The sequence below is a fragment of the Thermobia domestica genome, chromosome 3 (genome assembly GCF_964235325.1).
Source record: "Thermobia domestica chromosome 3, izTheDome1.hap1.1, whole genome shotgun sequence".
In the NCBI taxonomy this organism is placed as follows: domain Eukaryota; kingdom Metazoa; phylum Arthropoda; class Insecta; order Zygentoma; family Lepismatidae; genus Thermobia; species Thermobia domestica.
The window spans coordinates 110,873,650-110,892,985 of record NC_137456.1 but is presented as its reverse complement, the minus strand read 5'-3'; the positions used below and the strand labels follow the sequence as shown (position 1 = coordinate 110,892,985).

Here is a 19,336-nt window from a genome sequence, read left to right as displayed (position 1 = left end):
CTTGTAGTGGTGGCAAATTATAGAACTAAGGCAAGTGAATGAAAAAGGCACAAGACCAAAATAACACAAAACCTAAAAATCATTTCGTGGCACTAGTCCTAAACGACACAAGTCCTAAATGGCATAAGACCTAAAATTTAGACTTAGTGCCTATATTTTTAGGTCTTATGCCGTTTAGAACTTATGAATGTTACCTCTTCAAACTCAGCCACAGCGATTCATACGTAGTAAGCTCTTGCCAGTTTATGGGGATAACATAATTAATCGAAGTAATGTGCATTGATGACTTCAGAAATTTCGGCGATGTGATTGCAGCATCTAGGAACACCCAGGGTGAGGTAGACCATCAAATTGTGATTGTATAATAGAAACAAGCAAGGCTGCAGTGCAGTGAAGCAAGGATCATCTATTGAATGACATTACCAAAAGATCAAAGCTTTTACCTACAAAACTTCATTTGTCTAGTGTTTGCCATTAGCGAGCCACAGTGGATTTTGTATGTTACTTTTTAGACCGACATTTGTACTACTTCTTATGGTATTTTATTAGCATAAAACAAATTAATGTTTTACTGCTTATTACCATGTAAGAGGAAAATAAATTTTAAAAATGAGGTTATTTCAAATCCCCAACATACGATAATCACTGTCTTTAACTTTCCAAGAAAGCATTGGGTTGTAACTTTAGTAAACCTTAAACACGTGAAAGGCTTAATCGCAAATTATTACAAACAGAAAAGAAGTGCCTTATTGTTGTTGATTCGTTTTTGACTGTCAACTAACAAACATAGATGTAATTATGGTCAAATTTTTATCCATACTAGCTGAACTTGCACTGTCTACTCAGCGCATTTTCTGTTATGACCACTGTGCACATCTCCTTACACAAATATAGGATAAGGAGACTCACAAAGAAAGTGAATTGCTGTGTATAGATGGTGGAGTGAGTTTGCAGCAAATTTGTAGAAGTAACACGATATCAAGTGGAAATATTTTTTCTGATAAATCCATATCCGTCCGTGTACGCCTCATTGCGTCTCTTGAAGCCTTTGAAGTTGCCAGCATCCAAATGCTTTTGCCATTCAGATTTAAGAAAAGCGCCTGCAATGTCTGTCAACCCGCCATACGTAACTTCTATACTGGTTGCCTAACACCGTAGTAAAATGAAATGAAATCTTTGAGTTTTACATCCGACGGTTATGCCGGTTAGGCTAAAGGAGACGGTGATGATGAGTAATGAATGAAATGGTGGAATGAAGAAAGTGGGAGGAAACGGGAGAACCCCGAGGAAACCCACGCGTACGGTGTTTGTCCACCACAAAGTTCACTTGGCGTGGGCTGGGATCAAACCCGGGATTCCACCTAACACCGTAGTTTCGCCCTGCAACAATACTAATCTTATAGGCTTAAAACAGTCCTTAAATGTTGAGTTGAACAATAACAACACGGTTTCCGAAAATTTGAATGAGAACTGGACAATCTACACAAAATTTGGAATCGACCAGTCAAACCGGCACGTTTCTAGCACTTGTGGTTTTCGAGATAACATTGTCGAAAGGATTGTGGACAAACATATAAACCCAGCATTTTAATATATAGATGTAAGCATATACTGACGTGAAAATTTCTAACATTATTTATTATTAAGTTTCTAATCTTCACTAATTCATACTCTACAGTTAAGAGAAAATGCCTTCCATCTATTCTTTTTAAAGAATCAGTATATGTGTTATTTAAACCGTTTGAATTGTTGTTTCTAAGATATGATTTTCTTAACATACTAATAACCTATGAAAATCGTATTTTAAAAGTTAACCCATACATAATACATATCTATCTAGTAAGTATTATTATATATCGATTTGGATACGTTCAATATTTTCTAGTAAATTCGAGTAATATATTTTATTTTAATTTTAATTTTAGTCCACTGACATTTTACGAAATTGGTAAAATCTAAAAACCTTCACTTGAAGAACGTTCGGTAGATAGACATTATAATGATTAAATAAAAAATATCCTTGTTCCATCATATTTATCATACTCTGTCCCTTTAAAGAACATATCCATTTGTGTATGTTGCGTATATTATTTTTTTTATATAAAACTAAAAGGAAATATTAAACTTAACATTGCATGAATATCCACTGCAGGCTACATGAGGTAGACTACAAAATGCATTTGAGTGATGGCGAAACATTTGACGGAATAAAGGGCAAGAGAGGAAATAGAACTTCGACAAAATACACAATCCAATATGACCTTAAGACGAACTACGGATTTTTCTGGATACCGTATTATTAATTACATTCGTTCTAATCGAATCACAAACTCTTTCGAAAGACATGCTATGCACCACGACTATACGTGACCTAAATTCTTTACATAAGAGTAAAAGGATTAAGCACTAAAAGTACACTGTAAATTTTTTCAATCAAATCAAAACGAATAATGTCAAATCTGATGTCAGTAGATTATTGCTAAGTTACACTCTAGCGTAAAAATAAGAATTGGTTAATAATTTTTTTTAAATGTGATTAGTATTAAATATAATGATCATAAATACTAACAGTTATAAATAATAACAGTTAATAATTAAATGTTATTTAATTTTTAACATATTTCTCGTGCAGCGTTCGATTGTAATTTAAGAATTGCGGCATAAAATCACTTGTGCTTCTGATTGTAATTTTACTGAAACAAACTCATTTAATGTCTTTTTACATGTAACTTGTGAAACGTATTGAAACAAATATGAAAGCTCAATACGTTAAGGAAACATGATACAGAAACAACCGAAGATTAGATCCAACAATTAATGGATTTCATCTCTCCGAAAACCCCAAAACTTCTTACTAGTATCTGTCAGTTGCTTCTGGCAATGGAGAAACCACTATTTCGCAGAAGTAACCAACGAACACAACAATATTCTTTCATCAAATTCTCCCCTTCACCATTAGTATCCCCACCACCACTAGCAATAACAACAACAACAACAACAACAACGAAATGGGAAACGTTCTGAGACACCAGAAATTAGGAACAGAAATTACAAACTGTTGTGGTCTCTGAGATCAGCACAATTCCCATACAGTCGAGCTGATTGCGAGAGGGAATCGATGATTAATTTCAAGAAGTGAAGTGGTTGGAATAGGAAGAGGGAAGAGGAGGCAGAACCAAAGTGAGAACAATCAAGAATTCTACCGTTCACTAAGTAATTACATCCGTTGAATGAAGTCGGAATGCTCATTATCATTAGCGAACGACCATGCCTCTGTAGCTGACAGGCAGAGTTACCAGGGCTTACCTCGTTGTCGCACAGCTGTCAGCCATCGATTGCTTGCCAGAATCACATTCCACATTCTCAGACCAAATGATGCATGTGAATGATCTCGTTCATAAAATCAAGGTGTGTGTAACCAACAAGCACACACGATTAGAAATTTAAATCGTTTTGCTCAACGTGTGTTTTTCGAATATATAATGAGTGACAGAAGATCTGATTTATGTAGCTTGATTTTTTATTCATGAATGTAAGTTTAGCATTGGACTCAATGTTTACCATTTGTTTTGATTTCTTCCTTTTTAATTTGAAGCGTGCAGTGAAAACAATTTTAGCGACAATCATTGTTCAGCACAATTTGAAAACAGTGCTAATGTGAACACGTTTCATTAACACATGAGAATGAGGTGCTTTGTAGGCGAGTTTGCTCGTGGCTAGATGATTAGCGTTCTCACGTTCTGTGGAAGATTCGATTCCTCGTAGAAGCCGATGTTGCTTGGATTTCTCGTTAAACTAAAGGTTATCTAACAAAAAATAAGTAAACAAATAAAACAATAAAAATATAAAAATGAAAATTATTTAGGATTTAGGATTTAGATTTCTGGCCATTCGGCACCTAAGGCTATTTAGCCCGTATTCAGTATTAGGAATGACGTCCCTTGTCCATCACGCTATCCGGGGAAAAGGAAAAAAGGAAGCGGCCTGGGACCTATAAGTTAGGTACCATCCCGGCATTTGCCTGGTGTGAATGAGGAAGACTCAGGGAAACTTCATACAGGATGGCTGGCCTGAATAAAGCATTTTGCACTTTTTCGACCGAGTGCCCTCACCGGGAATTGAACTCGGAACCGTTTGCATCGAAGGAGAGTGAAAATTAGTTGCTATAGTTACCGCATAAAATACGAATTATTATTGTTATTATGAAAATATACACAAATGCTTATTTTGGGATAGCGGTAGCTCAGTAATAGAGCGTCTGGTGCATGAGGTTCCTAGTTCGATCCTACTTGCGGCAAATATACTTTGTAATGGACAAGCACCGTGTGCGTGGGTTTCCTCGGAGTTCTCCCGTTTCTTCCCAGTTTCTTCATTCCACTATTTCGTTTATTTTCATCATCTGGGTGGTACCGAGATATGAAATAGCAGATTAAAATATTTGTAATGACTGTGGCTCCTTAAAATGATATTTCTCTTCAAGGAAAGACATCGCCTTTATTCTCGGAGTATAATCGAGGGACGTTAAACTACAAAAACAGAAACGAATCGAAAATGTATAGTTGTTTCTGTTTTGCTTATTTGGCCAATATCTGCATGGTGAATTTACGTAATTTTGTTTATTAGTTTGTTATTCATTATTTGTGCGTTTAATATACATGGTCAGGATGTATATGAATAATATTACGAATTTTCAATTTAAATTTTTAGGTCATACTTGGTGAGCTAGTTGATTTATTACAAAACGTAATTCGTTCAATTTTCTTAGTTGTAATGATATTACGTTTTCCCAATTATATTCAATGTTAAATCATATTAATAGAAATAGAATAGATTAATAGAAATAGAATCAGATTAACAGAGACCAACTATTATTTCATTACTATAGTTACAATTTAGTTCGATAATCTGAACGTACTAGCAGATGGAACGGCAAGTTTTCAGTGAAATTGCTGTGTTTAACATTTAATATTGCACAGTTTAGAATATGATATAGTAATTTCTTGATCCAAATAATATTGTTATTCAACGCGCAGGATTATTCTATAAGCAGGGCACAAGAGATAACATTCCAACTCGTTACCTCCAATTTTAAATTAATTTTTAAGAAATTACGGAATACAGCAAGAACAGTCATTATTTTTTAAGTTTAATTTCAAATGCTACTGGAAAAAGAAACAGTACTAGCTTAAACGCAAATTACATTAGTATTGAATATTATGGAAAAGCATAAATAGGAATATTGTGTAAATTTGTGATCGAGTATGGCTTTAAGAACCAGCATAATACAAGGCTAGAGAAATCTGGGTAAGAAACACGTTAATCAGCTGTTTAATTTTACGACATGGCTGCTCTATGAATGCCACATCTGATGCATAATATTTTTGGTAATTATTCAACTATAGATAATGATCAATTCTTATTGGTATCATAATAATTCGCATATCTATTACGACCCTCCCGATTTATAGTTAACTTTTTTACTACTATTATTAAACGTAATGTTTTTAGGAGATAAGTCGTCGATCCACAAACATTAAATATATCATATAATATTATAACTGTTTAACGGAATTTGTTTTTCTCCAAAGATGAAATATATATATATATATATATATATATATATATATATATATATATATATATATATATATATATATATATATATATACCAATCTATCGGAATTATTAATTTAAACTTTTTTCTCCAAAGATGAAACATACACCAATCTATAGGGCTTATTATGTTAAACTTTTTCCTCCAAAGATGAAACATATACCAATCTATAAGACTTATTAAGTTAAACTAAATGATATACGTAAATGTAAACACTCATGGTTAGTTTTCGAGAAGAATGTAGAAAAAATAATTCGTAAATCTATTAACTGATGCTGTGCGAGAATCATGCCACCTTCTGAGATGAAACTGAAACTGACCGTTTATTCTCATTAGGCTCCTTATTAGCAAGATGATAGTACATAGAATGCTTAATGAGTTACAGCCTAAAATTATCATTAACTATTAAAGTTTAACTTCTGTTCAACTAAAATATTGTCCAAATAAGATACATAATTGTGGAATCATCTTAGATTTTGTTTGGACTTCAATTTTATTTTTATTTCAACAGTACAAAATGACAAAAGATGAAAGAAAAAAACACGGAACTAAATTCACTTGTAAATAATTATATGTAAGGAATTGGAGCATAAAACTTTGTTATACAATTACATCTGTGAATTCATCTTATGCGTTAATGATTTCTTTGCTTACATAACGAGTGATGTCGTTATGGAAAGTTGGAACAGACATATTTCTTTCTTTCTTCCTAAATTCAGAAATTTGTTCTGAAACTTTTGAAATCCGGACTCAAAAAAATTTCCTTACTGCAGGTGCTTCTACGTCACTTCCATAGCCAATTAGGTTATCAACCTCAGTAAAGATCCTGATATAAAATCTTAAGTAATTTTAAACACGGTGAAGAATACGACGCAGAAGATAGATGAAACACATTCTATGTGTGAAGTTGCAGAGACGTATCGTGTGTTCAATAGCATCGTGTGACTTACAACGTGTTTACTGAGTAGAACAAAAGATGAGATACAAACAGGCTCAGTTTTAGTTTATACGGTACCAAATATACACTGATATCTGTAAAATTGAAACATTATTCATATTGTAAACTTTCTGGTAGGTAAAGCTAGGTTAATAAAATCAGAGTCCACAATCGACTCCTCCTACCGGTTTATTTATAAAAATCCTCCAAATAACAACAATATTTACAGAAATACCATAGTACACTTTTCTCTAATTGTAAGGTAGAAATTAGGTAGCCCAAGACCGTGCAGTCGTGGGCAGGATAGCTATAGAGCCCCGAAGCAGGCTAAGCAGAGTGACGTAGGAAACCCCAATGCTCCGAAGCAAGCAGTGAGGGCGATAAAAGTCACAGAGCCCCGAAGCAGGCTAAGCAACTGGGGTTGGGATCCCGATACAGCCCCGAATCAGGCTAAGCCAGAAGGAAAGGAATAGCTAAGAGTCCCGAAGCAGACTAGAGGCTTTGAGGTACGGTTCTCCTAGCGCTGCAGGCAAGCAAGAGGAGAGAGACCAGAAAACTGGTGCCTGTCCGCTGGTTGCTGACAATATACATGCCTCTCAGACAGGCGGTGGCGCTGCTGCTGTCCTGTCGTCATGTGACTTTTAGGAGGTGCTGGTAGTCGCCGTCTGCTTCTTGTAGTAATCCCAGGTGATGTGTAGTACTCCGACGTAAATACATGTAGTGATGTTTAACAGGAGCATAATACATTGTTTGTACACAGAAGCACGTGGTACATTACAATATTAGGAGCATAGCCACCGATACAGTGAATGATCAACATTGTTTTACAAGGGACTAATAAGAGAGTACCAGACCAACTTAAGTTATTAACTGTCATTTTCAGGAATCTATCAGGATTGTAGTTGAGCGATAACCTATAACTTGGAAATGAAATACTCATCATCAACAACCATCAGGTACGTGTTAGGAAGATCTGTTTGTGCTATGCATCACTCAGTGCATAAGACAATTCATTGGTAGACACGTCAAACCATTCATTCTAATTTAAACTCTATTAAAGATCCTACAAGTTTGAATTATTATATTTTATTGATGTACTTCTTGTAAAACAAGCCCAAATCTAGTACTAAAATCTACAGTAGATCTTATGTCTCAACATTGTGGTGGAAGCTATTTGTATGGCTTGCACTCACTTTTTGATTGCAATAAACAGATCTGCAGAGCTTAAATTAGTTATCTATGCTTCAATATGCTTTTATGAGGTTACACCAATAATTTTACTTTCTCTTTCCTGCCATATACATTACAGAATAAATTAATTTCTGATATTAAAATTTTCTCAAGTGAGTGTTTCTGCAATGCAAGTATGCATATTAAAAAATGCTTTCCCCTTTCCGTGATCAAAATTTGTAAAGCTCGATGGAAAAGCTGAATCAAAATATAAAGTTGTCTTTAACCTAGATACTAAAACAGAATGAACAACAATACTTTTGAATTCGGTAAGTAAAAATACACTTATATTTACATCGCATTAGGGTGTGGAGGGGGGTTCTACTCTTTAGGGCGCCAAAGAGTGCTAATTCTTCCTTGGTGATGCATTTCTAAACAAAGACTCTTGTTGAACAATGGTAAAAGTGCATTTAAGAGAACGGTATTTATATGAGAAAATGGCACTACATGTAGACAGATAGATGCAATTTGCATCTCAGTAAATTGCAACATGCTTGTATTTCTTGAATATCCCTCGTAGCGTACCGTGAAGTTTAAGGAATTTGTTTACTTCGAAAATTTTACATTTAATTGTCAATTTGTTCATGGAGACAATATTTACTATTACAATGTAATAATTATAAGTGTTTCTTTTTGTTGTTGTTTCATTAATGAAGCCTGCTAAGAAAACTCTACATACACTGTATGCAAGAAAGTAGATATACAATGAAACTTTACTGTAAAAGAAGAGAAAGAACCTAGAAATAAAGAAAAGAAGAAAAATCATTCATTACTTACGTGTACAATACCGCCTCTCATCTGATCCGTCTCCGCAGTCGTTGATCGCATCACAGTATCTACTGAGGGGAATACATTGTCCGTTAGCGCAAAGAAACTCGGACAACTTGCACGGCTGGTCGTCCGATGACAAAACAATCGTTGCCAAAGTCAAAAGAAGCACTCCACATTTGGACATTCTCAACAAACACACTGCAAGAAAACAATGAAAAACACTATTAAATGATTATAGATATAGATAAACATTATCTTTATATATTATTTAAGATATTTATACAATTACAAATTGAATATGTATCCATTTCCAATAATTTACTTACGAAAAGTTTCCGTTCTATTGTTGCTGTCATGTAATTGGATCTACGTATGGACAGGCCTACATTTAAGTATTTTGCACCCTTGACTCAAGAAAATTTTGCGTTTTCTCGTTATTTCTTCGTATTTACTTGCGTAAATAAAAACAGCACAGATACTGATAAAAGACTAGACATTATAGTGCGTCTGTAAAATTAAAAAAAAAAGACAAAATACTTTTTTGCAGTGTCCTTCTATCTGACACTAAGGTTTCTTGGTTCAAATACCATACCATGTAAGATTGCAAAATACAATGATTTGTTCTCTTAGCCTTCTCCACTTTCTTCCCACATTTTCATTCCCCCACGAGAACATGTCTCCGATACGCGCTTCAACATGAAGCTCAACACTACCTCAAAATACATGACTCCGAATTGGTATGATAGGAGCATAAAAATCTGCTATATTTACAAAAATGCATCGATCAAAATAGTGATCATGTAGAAAAATAGATAAAGGACATGCTTTAAAATGATATAACCAGTATTGAAAACAATCGTTTCTTTTATTTTAAAAAAATAGAAGATCCTACTTTTGGGATTACTCTAATACATTCCACATTTATATTAAATGTTTGCAGCCTTTTTGTAAACAGGGAATTGCACAACTCTGAAAACGTCAATTGAAAGATATTTTACATTAAAATTTGAGAGATACTAATAATTTTAGCCATTATCTTGGCCATTGCCATGCTATTTTAAAAATTATAACTCCCATTCTTCTTTCCCGTCTTTTTCTTCCCATTGAAAAGAAACATAAGAAAATACTAAAAATGCCTTTAATTGTTTTAATTTAAATTAAAAACCTAAACACATTTTCATTTCTCTAACCATAAGGGACTTCGAAATATCACCATCTTATTTTAACAATTCCAACACGGACTTTTTCCTTCACACATTTTTTTCCTCACTTAAAGGGAAGATATCAAAAAACGTTGAAACACGTCTTTAATTATCTTAAATGAAAAGTTCAAATACTAAATTTCATGTATCTAACTTAAACGAATTTCGAGATATATGGTCATTCAATTTTAACAAATGTAACCCCACCCTTTTCTCTTCCCGGTTTTTTCTTCTTTACTAGAGCAAATGTCAAAAAAAAAAAAAAAACACACACACACACACACACACTGAAAGACATGTCTAATTATTTTAAATGACAAGTCCAAATATTTAGTGAGTGAGTTTTGAGTTTAACATCCCGTTCAGCAGCGAGACTATATGAGACGTGGATCTACTGATTAACGTGGAATCCGAACCGCATGAGCTCCCGCCGGGAATAAGTCCAAATATTGAAAATGAAATGAAATCTTTAAGTTTAACGTCCCACGATTAAGCCGGTTAGCCAAAGGAGACGGTAATAATGGGAAATGAGTGAAATGGTGAAATGAAGAAAATGGGAGGAAACGGAAGAACCCCGAGAAAACCCACAAGTACGGTATTTGTCCACCACAAAGTCCACACGGCGCGAGTTTGGATCGAACCAGTGACCCCAAGCACCGGAGGTGAACGCTCTACCACTGAGCCACGGCACCCCCTAAGTCCAAATATTGAATTATGCATCTCTAACCTTGAGAGGTTCCGTGACATGGACATCTTTTTCATAATAAATGTAATTTCAACCCTTTTTTCCTTCTCACTCCTTTTTCTTCCGTTCTAGGTCAGATATCATGAAACTCTGTAAAACGTGTCAAATTATTTTAAATGAGAATTCCATATACTCAACCTCATCTCTTCAGAGATCCCGAAATATGGACATTTTAAGATAATAATTGCCACCCATCTTTCCCTCTTTTGCAGTAGAATTTCTAAAATTCTTTCCTCAGTGTGACCCATAATAAATCCTGTCACATCACAAATCCTATATGGTGTTCAAATTTCAAGTTTCTAGCTTAAGTGGTTTGGCCTGGGCGTCGATCAATCTATAAGTCAATCAGTATTTTTTTTAACAGTTTCATATAGAGAGACTCCTCTACACAATAATGTGCATGCGAGTATTTCATCTTTCTGCAAACCAGATTTCGTAGCCAAAAGGGTCTGATTATACAAAGGGTGTTCAAAAAGTTTTGCACAGTGGTCTCTATTTTTTTTTTAAGATTTTGCAGGAGGAAAATGAATTTTTTTGTGAACATACTTGGAACATTTAGCTATACACTGAGCCTACTCAATGTAGCCTCCATCAGCTGTGACGCATCTGGTCCAACGTTCTTTCCATGATGTAAATGCACTTTGGTAAAATTCTGGGGATTGACTTTTACACCATCGCTATACACAGGAAATAAGTTATTTCTCACTATCAAATATTTTACCGCTCAGGTGGGCCTTCAGACTACCAAAGAGGGAAAAATCAGACAGAGCCAAGTCCGGACTATTGGGAGGATGAGGAACAATTTTCCAGCCAATTTTCGTGATTTTCTCCTGCGTCAGAAGGGCTGTATGGGGTTTGGCTTTGTCATGATGTAGTCTGATGAGCTTACCTTGAAGCTGTGGTCTGTGGGTCTTGATGGCACGTTGCAGTTTGTCAATGACAAACAGTAACGGTCCTAGTTAATTGTGGAGCTTGTCCTTGGATAATTTTATTAATGGTCGGTCTCCTTATTCACATCACTCACTACCGTCGATGGTCTACCGCATCGTGGATTGTCCAATAGAGAGAAATCACCTTCTTTAAACCTCTGCAACCACCGCTGGATACTGCTGCGATTCAATGTGTCCTCCCCATAAACAGGGAGCAACTTCCTGTGAATCGATGTGGTAGAGTCATCGCTGGTCTTGAAGAGGAACTCCAACACCGACCGTTGTCGCAACTTGACATCTACTTCACGGTCCATTATGGCTCACCTATAAATAAAAGAAGATACTTTTATATACCAACTTATAGCTAAATGTTCCAAGTATGTTCACAAAAAAATTCATTCTCCTCCTGCAACAAATAAAAAAATTAGAGACCACTGTGCAAAACCTTTTGAACACCCTTTGTATTATATTGCATGAGAAATTGCGACTTGCTGTTAAACAAGCTGAAGTGTCACATGTACATCACGTGAAGAAGTTTGGTTTTTATTGCATGATATTTTCTAAATGAATATTAAAACCGGAAGTGCTAATAGATTTCTATCACTGAAGATGAAATATATTGTTGACACGTTTTATTTTAGAAAATCACTTCTTGCATTATGTTATCGTTTTTACTCTAAAGCGATCAACGTTAAAATCGGAAGTGGTTGAATTTCTGTCACTTTTTGGTGCGAATGGATCGTTACGAGAGAAGATAGTTCCTATTCTTAGAACGCTAAGTCAATTCTAGAGACACTTCTCTTTGTATCTGTTTTATTATTGATCAGTGTAGATCAATATTGGAACCGGAAGTTGTAGGGGATTATAATCATTTCCAGTTTTAGTAGAGTTAAGGATGAACATCAAATGAACTCTTGGGACGGTTGATCGATTGCTATAACCGGTTCTCACTATCTATTACTATCCTTGCTCTATGGTGATCAACGTTAAATCATATGATGTTACCATTTCTGTTGGATGGATCACTTCCATTAAACACGAATCCTAATTTTTGACTGTACTTCTTCGGCAAAATTGATGGTAGTCCATCAAGTAGATTTTGAGATTTTATTATCTTAAACGAAGAAATTACACGGACAAACATAGTTTTATCTCTCGGACGGACGAACGCACGAACAGATAGGGTAAATATATAATAGAGTTTTGGCTGGTAACCCGAACTCCTTAAAAACTCAGCATTCATTTCGATATAAGAGCTTATGATCCTATATTAAAACTCACACTCATATTAAGACGATCTATGTTAGGATACAAACAGTAAACTTAAACAAGAGATAGATTGTGGTAGGTTAATTCGATTCCAGACTTGCCCTTCCTGTAGTGTAGTGACTATCCTCCTATAGTGCACGGGGTATCATATTCATTTTCGATGAAATTTGAATGCATTATGGGTCGGATTCAACCTTAAACTGTAGGTCCACGTTCTAGAGAGCCTCGGAGGTGAAAAGAGAACTCAATTATTACCTACCAAATAAAGTGACTCCAAATTTAAGTTTTTTGTTCCTTATTAGAGCCTCCGGGCAAGTAAGTTTGTGGTGGACAAAATCTGTCCATGGGCTTTCTTGAGATCCACAAATTCCATCCCATCCCACAAATTCATTCCATTAGTTTTTCAATGATCATTCACTTTCCTTACTTATCCCTTTTCCTCAGCCTAAAGGGGCATAAGCGTGGAACATTAAATTGAAATATTTATTTCATTTACAAATTTATATTTGATAGAAGTCAACATTTAACTTTTCTCAGTCAAGGATGAGTGAAATCTCACTCACCAGAGAATTCTCAAAATCAGTATACAGGTTGAGGTTCTTACTTGCCAAACCAGAAGCTAACATCTAGTGCCATATATGTAGAACTCGTCCAATTCACAAACTTCAGTGTAAGCAATAACAAATTCAGGATCAGAGCAAAGAAACTGGCAAGCCTGCGCTAACTAAAAAGATTTAGCTGAGCAGTAACTTGGCTACAAATGAAGGACGTTAAACTCAGCAGCAATAAACGTGCTTAGATAGGGTTACCACACGGTTTATTGCCTTTAATGATAATTTATACAAATAAACGTCCAATTCATATAAAATCGAATCTTGTTTTCCAAACTCTGATCACATCTACATTAAAAAGGGAACTAAGAGATGTGTTCCTAGTGTGACCTTTTGCATTAGTTTTAAACTACATTCCAATCAGTACTATAGAAAACGGGAACATTTCGTAGTGGTTCACATCAATGGAACGCAAAATTTGCTGTATTCGGCATAGCAGTTATAATGAATTTAGGAAAGACTTGTGTGGAATGACCCCTAAAGTCACAATAGGTATATTGATTGACTATGCAAGTTTCCATTTCTTGCATTCCAATTTTCTGCAAGAGCTTATTTGCCATGTAAAAACAATCAACGTATAACGGATTAAAACAGACACAAAATACAGTATTAACTGAATTCAGGCCAACTCAGTGAATTAAATTCAATGTTCTTTCAATGTAACGTTATATGTACGTTAATATTATCAAATATTTGAGGATTGAATACCATTTTACTTGTTTATCTGACGTATCTTTGATTTTACGAATAAGCAGAATCTTTTTGGGCACATTCTATAGAACTCCCTATAGGATAAGAAGTTTTACACATGTCCTGCAAAAAGTTTTATAAAAAATATCCTTACGTTTATATGATATGTTCTACAAGACCAGACTTTTGGGACATCTTGTACTTGGGAGAAAGAAAATGAGGCTATAGTTTCAAACGTTGGTACAGTTTCTGTGAAACACCACATAAAAATGTACTCCTTAATTGTGTTAGTGGAATCCAGCCTGCGAACAAACCATAGCGGCAATGTTCATCTACTTTCTCATGCCGTTTAATTATTCATCTTCTGAAGTTTCCACACTGGGATGGGAAATATAAACTTTGCATAGGATTTACGGATTTCCCCGGCGAATGACTAATACCTAATTAAAGTCTAATGTACACAAAGCGCAACACATGTTATTTAAATACACTACGCAGGTTCAATTGTTTAATGACTCTAAAGTACCACTTGGATATCTTTCACAAAAAATAAACGTAAAAAAGTACGATCGTTTGCTCCAGAAGATTTAATGGGGTAATTAGCAAAACCGAAGTTCGTTTTTTTTAAAGAAAAGAATTTGAAAGACTAAAAATCATTTCAAACTATTCTACTATTTTGCTAGCATGTCTTATTTCTTACTATATTTTTAACATTTTAAGCTATATTTCCAATGGTTTACATATGCTATGCTTAACCCTTCGCCCTTCACGTATGGATATATCTGCGTATTCTTAAATTCAAAGTAATACAAATAGTATTGCAATATATTCTTCTACTTTTATAAAAGTACTTTTAGAACGTAAAAATTGCAACTTTCATCTTAATTGAATTATAGTAGGAAAAGACGAAGATATAAGTAACACCTATTTCCACTGGCGGGCCTAGAAGCAAGCTTGGGGAGCAGATAGAACCCATACTATGATAGGTATATTATGAGTTTACTATAAACTTTAAAAATATATAAATAATAGGTTAAATTATTTTTGTCACTCAAAACACTGGGGGCATAGCGCCGCCCCGAGCTAGATCTGTCACTGCCTATTTCTAATTTTACATTTAAGCTTTTATTCTTTAAAGGAATGGGTATTACCTTTTTCATCTTGTACAGTCCGCAGCAAAAACCCTGCAACATGAGCCTGTAAGATTATTGTGAAATTACGTCTAACAGCCCAGGGAATCAACATAACGTCTAAGTGGCACGAATAGCGTCACGAGAAACGTCGGCGTCCTCCCCTGCACACTTATTTCGGAACAAAAGACTTCATCGTTTCACAATAAACCTAGATGCTAATGTTGCAGGTTTTTGCTGCGGACTGTACCTAATCCTAAATAGCTGTTTGTTGTTTTCGAAGGTTCTTCTTCTTCTTCTTCTTCTTCTTCTTCTTCTTCTTCTTCTTATTATTATTATTATTATTATTATTATTATTATTATTATTACTATACAAATTAAAGAAATAGAAGTGAATCAGCTGTTTATTTTGACCTGTTAATGGGATTATTGACTCCGTTTGACTCCTCATCTCTCAAATTTCACCAAAATAGTTTGAAACGTTTGTGCAACATTTGTGTACGTTTGTGAACACAAAACCGGCGTTTTTTCACAAAACAATTTTAAGGTATTCAAAAACTAATGAAGGGGTCCTGCCTAAACGGCATACCCTCCACGTCCGCCGATTGGTTCGAAAATACTCTCAATCGTTATTGCATCGTTTGTGCACAACAGGAAGTGTGAGATATTGGCATATCTAGTTAGGAATCAGTTTCCCCATCAACGCCAATGGCCCCAAAATAGTATCAACCGTTTGTACACCGTTTGTGCACACAAAAAGGGTGAAAGATTTTGGCGTATCTCTTTCGGTCACCGCTTTTTCATTGATTTTGGTTAGATTTTCGGTTCTTGGGTCTAGCCTAGAAGGAATGGGGCGATTCAAGTCAAACTCTCAGTATCCATAGCAATTTTGGACTACGATTAAAAGCTAAAAGAAACTAAACTTATCTATTTACATATATAAAGGACAGGAGCCACACTCCACAAAATTTGTCATAACGAAATAAAACCTACAGAATTTACTTTCCATGTAGCATTGAAAAATAAAATAATTTAAAATTAATTCTTTAAATAATTTTAAATTTTAATCTCCAACAATTAATTAAAGACATATAATTATATCTGGAGGTATGGTGTCTTAAACTACCGAAATGGAGTGTTTTCTGGAGTTCCGAAGAATTTCACCCCCGGAAAAGGGGGTTGTCATATTTGTATATAGACTATTATTTCTCTATATTCACATGCATTTTTTGTTTAGTTAACATTTAATAATACTACATACATTAGATATTCCATGTAGATGATCTGTAAAACTTGCCTTCTAAATAAACAAATATTTTTTCTTTGGTGGAAGCAAGGACAATCCCAATGTCATGCCATGATTGTTCTAATCAGACAAATTTGAGCCATTATGCCCCCTGGTCTTTCTTCTATATTAAAAAGATAAATTCTTATTAATTAATTAATTAATTTATTTATTTATTTATTTGTAGAACGAAAAACTATGGGTCCTGAAAGTAGGTTCCAGACATCCAACTCATTCTATGCTAGACTTAAGAGATGAATCATGACATTATATGAGGAAAAATGCCCTCTCTGCTCCCACCAAACAGTAAACATAAATTGAAAAATTGTTATTTTTCAGAACTTCATTGACAGTAAGTTCTGCAAGTTTTGTTTTATTATGACAAAAAGGGAGCATGCCCTCTGTCCCGTTTTGTTTATGTAAATAGATAAGTGTATTTTATTTGTTTTTAATTGTAGGTCAGAGAGCTATTGATACTGCAAGTTTGGCTGTAATCTTCTCAGTCTTTCTAGCCTAGACACAAAAACTGAAAACCTAACCGAAACTTTTGGCGCCAATTGGTAAGTTTAGGGAGGTTGGTGCCCAAATATAGACACGCCAAAATTCAGGCTCTCTTTCGTACATAGAAGAAAATATTGAGTGCACAAACATTCGATAGAAACGATGCACTGACAATTGAGACCATTTTAGAGCCAATAGGTGGGGGTGGGGATTGCCGTATAGCATCCTACCCAAATTAGTTTTTGAATATCTTAAAATTACTTTGTGCATAAATGACAGCAATAGTAGTAAAGGTACTACTTTTTCTTTATTTTGAGTATTTCTCTCTTATTGATACAAACAAGTCAAAGTTGGTACAAAACAATTTATTCATGCTTAATATGACATTTGCAACTACAACATATATATATATCCCACAATCTTTGCCCCAGGCCTCATACCTAGGGTCTGACTCTAGATCTCGTCCCATATACCCTCGCTGCTGACGAAGGACGTAAGTACAATACCAATCAATCAATCACTTCTTTTAAAAGCAAATAAAGGATTAAAATGACTAGAGTTGTTCATCGTAAGAAGGATAATGATAAATCAACAAGGTCGTTCATGGCACGTAAAACAAATATAAAGGAATGCCACTCTTGGTATCATAGTTAGGCGCTGGCTTTTAATTTTTTCAATGGATATAATGTGTATTTTAAAAAAAATAATCAGATCCCAGTGGTTTCTAAACTGGGGACTACCTGTAAGAGATGTAAAAGACAATCAAGCAGCACAGGCTATTGAAATAAAATGATCTGTGAAATTGTTTTTAAACCGTAAGGGCATCAGTTTTGTTTAATCATAATTACCTAAATTTTATATTGAAAAATTCAAACTAAACATTGACATTTTCTTTCCCATTTCAGGTGAGTTTGGCAATATTGGCCAAAGGAAAGAAAAAAGTAATGAAACAATAATGATCGCAATAAAATCTCTAAAACATTAAAATTGTTTGAATGAAAACTGATATGATTCAACTGTCCTGTAATTTATATAAAGTCAATTTATGCCTACACCTTTTATATAAAAAAAAACAGCATCAAACTCCAAGTTATTTAAAGAATTTATTTACAAAATTACACTCGCTTCTGACTATGGATCTAGTACTGTTATGTCCTCGATATTCCATATAAAGAAATAAATATATACTATTGGTAAATGATTATGCAATGCATTACATCACTATCTGAAATAAAACCTGCATTCAAACGCACTGTTTCACATCATGAAAGTGTAATTTCGAATTAACTTATACGCAGAAATACAATGGATGCTGAGCATCCATTAAAAATCTCCAGTTGGTGCTCGACTCTGAAGCACCTATATAGTTGGCGCTTATGAATGATACAGGATGTTTCAAAATGAATGTAGGTGTTTTAAGGCATTGTAGTATGTATTACAATTAACTTGCAATAAAACAATACATCAAATGAAAGATCAACTCAAACAGTTTTTTACGCATGCATGGGTATGCACTATTTCCTCTGTCTGCAGTTAGAAAGTGCGCTAGTAGCGGAAAGATGGCGACTAGTGAGCAGAAAGCTTTTTGTGTTTTACATTTTACAAAGACTGAATCTGAAGTTACAGTGGAACGTGCTTTCCGTATTAAGTTCAATTAAATCCGCCAAGTGATAATAACATCCATAGATGGTATCATCAGTTTGAAAACACCAGCTGTCTATGCACAAGGAAGAGTACGGGACAACCAAGAGTAACTGAAGAACGTGTTGAGCGAGTGAGAGAGTCTTTCACGCGTAGCTCCAAGAAATCAAATCGGAAGGCTAGTTGTGAATTACCAATTCCAATGACGTCTGAGTGGAGAATTTTAAGGAGATTGGGGAATTTAAGAAAGAGAATTGAAGCAACAGTTACTTCAAACACATTGATCAAAGTTTGGGAGAATCTCGCCTATCAGCTCGATGTATGCAGTGTGACGAATGGTGCTCACAGTGAACACTTGTACCAAAAATTCTTCAAGTTGCTCTTTCATTTGATGTATTATTTATAATTGCACTTTAAATGTAATAAATAAATGCAAAGCTTTAAAACCCCGATATTCATTTTGAAAGACCCTATATATCAAATAGGATAATATATATATAAATATGACCTGTGATTTGATAAATTTGGAAGACAGAAAAGATAGAAAGATATACAAGTTTTGGTCATTGTTTTTACCTAAGCCGCCAAGTACGAGCAAAGTGTTCAGAAGAAGTTCATTACTGCGTTAGATAAACGAATTTCCAATAAAATTTTGACACTCAGCTTCTTAAAATTACTACATATACATCCTACATATCCATTACTACATATGGAATACATTGGCCAAACAGAAATACATAACTGTATAGATACGATAATTTTATTTAGATGGCATTGTATA

The 19,336-nt window shown here is 34.6% G+C and overlaps 1 protein-coding gene across 2 annotated transcripts in view; it reads right to left on the bottom strand.

Annotated features, from left to right (window-relative positions):
• The window catches only part of LOC145681483 (uncharacterized), an 814,377-nt gene that overhangs the window by 165,169 nt on the left and 629,872 nt on the right, over positions 1–19,336 (bottom strand). For both annotated transcript variants that reach the window (XM_081753131.1, XM_081753132.1), the window contains exon 3: positions 8,559–8,750. In XM_081753131.1, coding sequence (XP_081609257.1) covers positions 8,559–8,736 — 178 coding nt within the window. In that variant the 5' untranslated portion in view covers positions 8,737–8,750. The remainder of the gene's footprint in view (positions 1–8,558; positions 8,751–19,336) is intronic.